The sequence below is a fragment of the Octopus bimaculoides genome, chromosome 11 (genome assembly GCF_046866305.1).
Source record: "Octopus bimaculoides isolate indiv1 chromosome 11, ASM4686630v1, whole genome shotgun sequence".
Classification (NCBI taxonomy): Eukaryota; Metazoa; Mollusca; class Cephalopoda; order Octopoda; family Octopodidae; genus Octopus; species Octopus bimaculoides.
The window spans coordinates 65924491-65930490 of NC_142938.1; the positions used below are offsets into that span (position 1 = coordinate 65924491).

Consider the following 6000-nt stretch of genomic DNA (forward strand, 5'->3'; position numbering starts at 1 on the left):
CTTCGAGAACAAATCTAGAAAGTATAACTTTGAATCCTTCAATTATATTAAGCTATCTGGATTAAACCTTTATATTCAGCGGCAAGAGGACCTCCAAGTCCTCTTGCTGTTGAGATCATATTAAATCACTTCTAACCTCAGTCTAGTTTATACTGGAGAGGAAACTAACAACCAACTGTTATTCCTTAATGTAACGGGTTCAAATAACAGGTGTCCGAATATCATTTTTTAAAAAACCAATAGTTATTAGGCTCTATTTAAAACAACCATACAAAATTAAGAACGCTCTTGTTAAGCATCTTCAACATTGAGCAAAAACGACCTACACCAATGTATCAATTTATACAAAAGAAATGAGTCAATTGAAAATTTTTTTCCTGAATAACGAATATCCAGCCCCTCATATAAGACGTTTAAACAATCTCAGGCACAAAATAGTAGTTAAGCCAATCTTCTCTGTATATTTATTTACAGCATGTGTTTATCTTTAAAATATCAGAGAACATTCAGCACATGTAGTTTCAGAATTGTGTTTAAAAGTAGCACCACACTCCACAAGGATTTAACCGATGTCAAACCAACTCAAGAATTGTTAGACCATAAAAAAGAAAAGAACTGCATCTAATAACATCCATTGCGTCTGCGAAAAATCATATATAGGAGAAACTAGGTGATCCCTAAATATCAGAAGATAGTGCTAACACACGAAACTCTCGACCTCTGAGTCATTCTGTAACTTCTGCTGATTATATATATATATATATATATATATATATATATATATATATATATATATATATATATATATATATATATATATATATATATATATATATATATATATATATATATATATATATATATATATATATATATATATATATATATATATATATATATATATATATATATATATATATATATATATATAGGCGCAGGAGTGGCTGTGTGGTAAGTAGCTTGCTTACCAACCACATGGTTCCGGGTTCAGTCCCATTGCGTGGCATCTTGGGCAAATGTCTTCTACTATAGCCTCGGGCCGACCAAAGCCTTGTGAGTGGATTTGGTAGACGGAAACTGAAAGAAGCCCGTCGTATATATATGTATATATATGTGTGTGTTTGTGTGTCTGTGTTTGTCCCCCTAGCATTGCTTGACAAACGATGCTGGTGTGTTTATGTCCCCGTCACTTAGCGGTTCGGCAAAAGAGACCGATAGAATAAGTACTAGGCTTACAAAGAATAAGTCCCGGGGTCGATTTGCTCGACTAAAGGCGGTGCTCCAGCATGGCCGCAGTCAAATGACTGAAACAAGTAAAATAGTATATATATATATATATATATATATATATATATATATATATATATATGGGTCAAGACAATTTGATTCAAATTCCTTGGTACTTTAAGTTTCACAGCGTGATGCTAATCCTTAGCCATTGGAAATTTCGTTTGTCCTCTCACTCACTTCCATTTTTCTGTTTGTATCACTCAACCTAAATATAAGAAGAGAGATACATTGATGTACCTGAACGAAATGGAAAACATGTAGGCGGTGATAGACTGAACATACATGCGAGAAAGAAAATTATGGCGCAATGGAAAGAAATTTGGTGGAAACTTAGAACTATCGATAAAATAGTACGTAGAACGCTTGCTAATAAATCCAACTCTAATATTAGTTTCAAAGTTTGGCACAAGGCCAGCAATTTCAGTGGGGGAAGAATCGAATTCACCGACCCCAGTGCTCAGCTGGTACTTATTTTATCAACCCCGAAAGGATGAAAGGCAAAATCGACCTTAGCGTGTTACCTGAATAAAAGATACATTAAAATAATATCTTGACCTTGTGGATAAGGGCATTGCAACCCTTAGTTTAGGAACAAAGGATTCTTTGTTGAAATCCGAGTATTTAGAAGAAACGATACGTTATCTACATTATTTACATTTGACGGATATTTATCCTCATCTTGTTTGCTATCAACACAACGTTTCAGCTGATATACTCTCCGGCCTTCATCAGGTGTACTGGGGGAATTCGAACCTGGATTCTCATTCTTAAGGTATTTTTCCAATGTTATTATTATCATTATTATTATTATTATCATTATTCAAGTCATTACCTGGAATCGAACTCGGAATCTTGGAGTTAGTAGCCCGCGCTCTTAACCACTACGCCATATGCCCGAGTGCATTTTTGGAGTTAATTTTAGGGCTTATAAATCTAATATTTTCCTATCCTTCCTTAATACTAGTTCCCATATCCTACTCATATCTGCACTAGGTTTTCTTAGGATGTTATCATGTCCTAGCATATGTGCTGCTTCTTTTAGTTTTCCAGTGGAGTTCTCTGTCTATCTCTGACATAATAACCTCCTAAGCAGACCTAGTATATCGCGTTAGTAGTCGGTACATTTACAGTCTTATTAATAACTGACCTTAGATATTTAAGGGAGTTTATAGTTGCAATTTTATACGACACAGGCGGCGAAATGCTTAGCGGTATTTCGTCTGTCTCTACGTTCTGAGTTCAAATTCCGCCGAGGTCGACTTTGCCTTTCATCCTTTCGGGGTCGATAAATTAAGTACCAGTTACGCACTGGGGTCGATGTAATCGACTTAATCCGTTCGTCTGTTCTTGTTTGTTCCCTCTATGTTTAGCCCCTTGTGGGCAATAACGAAATAGGTATTTCGTCTGTCTTTACTTTCTGAGTTCAAATTCCGCCGAGGTCGACGTTGCCTTTCATCCTTTCGGGGTCGATAAATTAAGTACCAGTTGCGTACTGGAGTCGATCTAATCGACTAGCCCCCTCCCCCAAAATTTCGGGCCTTGTGCCTAGAGTAGAAAAGAATATTTGAGATACGTAAGGCGGTGAGCTGGCAGAAACGTGAGCACGCCGGGCGAAATGCTGAGCGGTATTTCGTCTGTCTTTACTTTCTGAGTTCAAATTCCGCCGAGGTTGACGTTGCCTTTCATCCTTTCGGGGTCGATAAATTAAGTACCAGTTGCGTACTGGGATCCATCTAATCGACTGGCCCCTCCTCAAAAATTTCAGGCCTTGTGCCTAGAGTAAAAAAGAATTTTATAAGACACTATATCTGCTGTAGTTCAGTTTCGGATCAGCACCAGCTATCTCGGCTTTTCTTTCTTTGAGGTATAGTATTCATCATCATCATCATCATCATCAACAACAACAACAACCCGTGGACATTATTGTCTCGAGTCCTAGGAGTCATAGAGTCAGTTACTCGGTTTTCATACCAAATAAGTGATCATGTTCACAGCAACCCTTCCCCCACTGAACGGGATATTAATCCGTCGCTGGGTTACCCATTTGCAGATGAGTATAGTGGAGCAACGAGACATCAAGTGTTTTTATCAAGAACGCAACACAACACAACACACCGCCAGGTCTGGGAATCGAAAGTACGTTCTTACACGATCCTGAGTGCAATACTCGCATCACTAGGCCACGCACCCTCATTTATGGGATTATCAATTTATCAAATAACCACATTATCAAATATATATCCTTTCTACTTTAAAGTGATAAATATGATATGAAATAGATATGGCTGCTACTTTTAGCTGACCGAGTGGTTGCATAGATAATCCCTCGTTTGATCGGTGGTTGAACAGCTGAATATATAAATGGAGAAACATATAAGAAAACAGTTGTTGTTGTTGTCTAGCACGTACTAAATTATAAATGTAGGACTATGATACTGACCGCGAAGAAGGAAAACTATAATTTGCAAGTTCTGGCTTTTAGTTTCGATTTCATGTCATTAAGAGAGATACAATAAACCTCACTGCTTTGACAGCACGTCAGTCTTTCATAGATAACATTACTGAAAGGTTAGCAAATATTCTTGGCAATTAAGCGAAGCGGGACACAGAATTATGCATAGCGTCACAAAATGCTGCGATACACTTGCAGTGGATTTCAACTGGAGATCCACCCGCATTTTATCTAACGTGTTTAGGTCAAAGCCACTCGACTATTTCTTGTCTTCGTTGTAGTCATGGAGTATTACTTTAGCTGACCAGGCATCGTCCAATGCAATTTGTACGCTAAAAATGGAAGCTACAGTTGTAGATCTGCTATGCTAACAATATACTTACACTCATTAATAATCGAAATGTAAGACATAAATAAGTTGTATAAAATGTCAGAAATCAATTTTATAGCGTAATCTGTATATATACATATAACATTCTTGGCAGTAATGTTGAGGGCATCGGTCAGAATTCCATGAGGTATTAATTTTTGCGTTTTTAGTTCAAATCCCTCCGGGATCAATTTTCCTTATAGGGTAGACGAATAAAGTACCATCTAATACTGGAGTTGATCTTTCTTTCTTTATATCTATCTTTCTTTCTATCTATATGTCTTTCTATCTATCTTTCTATCTGTCAATCTATCTATCTATCTATCTATCTATCTATCTATCTATCTATCTATCTATCTATCTTTCTATCTGTCTTTCTATCTTTCTTGTGTTTTCTTTCTTTCTTCATCTCACTCTCGCTTCTCTCTTTCTTTCTCTTTCTTTCTCCCTCTCTCTTCTTTTCTTTGGAAGACATAGATTGTTTTCAAACATGGAGAGGATTGGACTCCAGGTTTGAAAAGGTTCAAGATACGCCGTATGTTACCAAGGCTCTCTTACGACACAACCAGGAGTCGAGGTTTCAAGGAAGGATTCATAACACTGTACGGTTGTCCAAAATATGAATAAGCAATCTGTAGTTGTACTGCTACTAGAATGGCTTCATGCAGCATAAAAGAGAAGAAAAGAAACAAACAGAATAAAAACAGATACACAGAAGAGTTCGCTACCTTCGTTGATTCGTTCCCCATTCATGTTCTTCAAAGCGTCTGATTTCCATCGCCGGTTGTACAGTTCCCTATGTTTAACTATGTCTTGGATAGCATTCCAGAAATTGTCCGGGTTGGCAACCCCTGTAAAGAGAAAAAAGAAATAAAAAAGACTGTTAACAAATGTACAAAACAGATAGTACACACATACAGCTATACCATCTTTTCCAAGCCATTACTACGTCAGTTATCATAAACATCACTCCCATCATTATCAACACCATTATCATAACCACCAACACCAATACAGCCACGGTCGCCATCCCCATCATCATCACCAGTTCTGACATGATACAAGATAGATCTAAAGGTGGCGGTCCTATCAAAACGAATTTCCGAAAATGGATATTTACAGCAAATACATTTGCTATTTATTCTAATAAACGTTAATTGTTACAGCAGCGTCTGTGAAATTTAAGTTACAGTTGTAACAGCATATTTTATAGTTACGTCTTTAGAGATGGGAGTCTCACAAGCCAACGAGGAAACCATTACGTGGTCCTTTGACCTCCTAGAAATAGCAGTCAAGTTTCTTTAAATCGCATCCTACCGCCTTAGGAAAGGTTAAATTGAATAATGTGGTCTTGGGTTCCATGAAGATAAAAATACGAGACGGTCAGGATTGGGTTGTCATTGACCATAGATATGCTCAATCAAGGCCAGCCTGGGGCTAACAACAACAACCTTACATTTTAGTGTAACACCTTGGGATTACATATTACTGGTACAACTACAAATATCCCCACCCACCCATATATATATATAATGTAATATAAAGCTGAAAAAAAAAAAAAAATTAACACCAAATATACAGTGCGTGTGTTTTTATTGGCTAAACTGGCAATATGACCATCCCCAAGTACAACAATATATATATATATATATATATATATATATATATATATATATATATATATATATATATATATATATATATATATATATATATATATATATATATATATATATATATATATATATATATATTTATGAAGTTATATCCCATATAACTTCACATGAGGGTTACAGCAAAAGTTATATTTAAGTGTTACGGCTTATAGTTACAGAAACAACTTTTCGCATAAATACTACCGATGGAACTGTACTTTAGTGTTACACTT

At 36.2% G+C, this 6000-nt stretch overlaps 1 protein-coding gene across 3 annotated transcripts in view; it reads right to left on the reverse strand.

The window, feature by feature from the left end:
- Positions 1-6000, reverse strand: part of LOC106883840 (von Willebrand factor A domain-containing protein 7) — a 177290-nt gene that overhangs the window by 82953 nt on the left and 88337 nt on the right. For all 3 annotated transcript variants that reach the window (XM_089360229.1, XM_089360231.1, XM_089360230.1), the window contains exon 2: positions 4841-4963. In XM_089360229.1, the coding sequence (XP_089216355.1) occupies positions 4841-4963 (123 nt within the window). The remainder of the gene's footprint in view (positions 1-4840; positions 4964-6000) is intronic.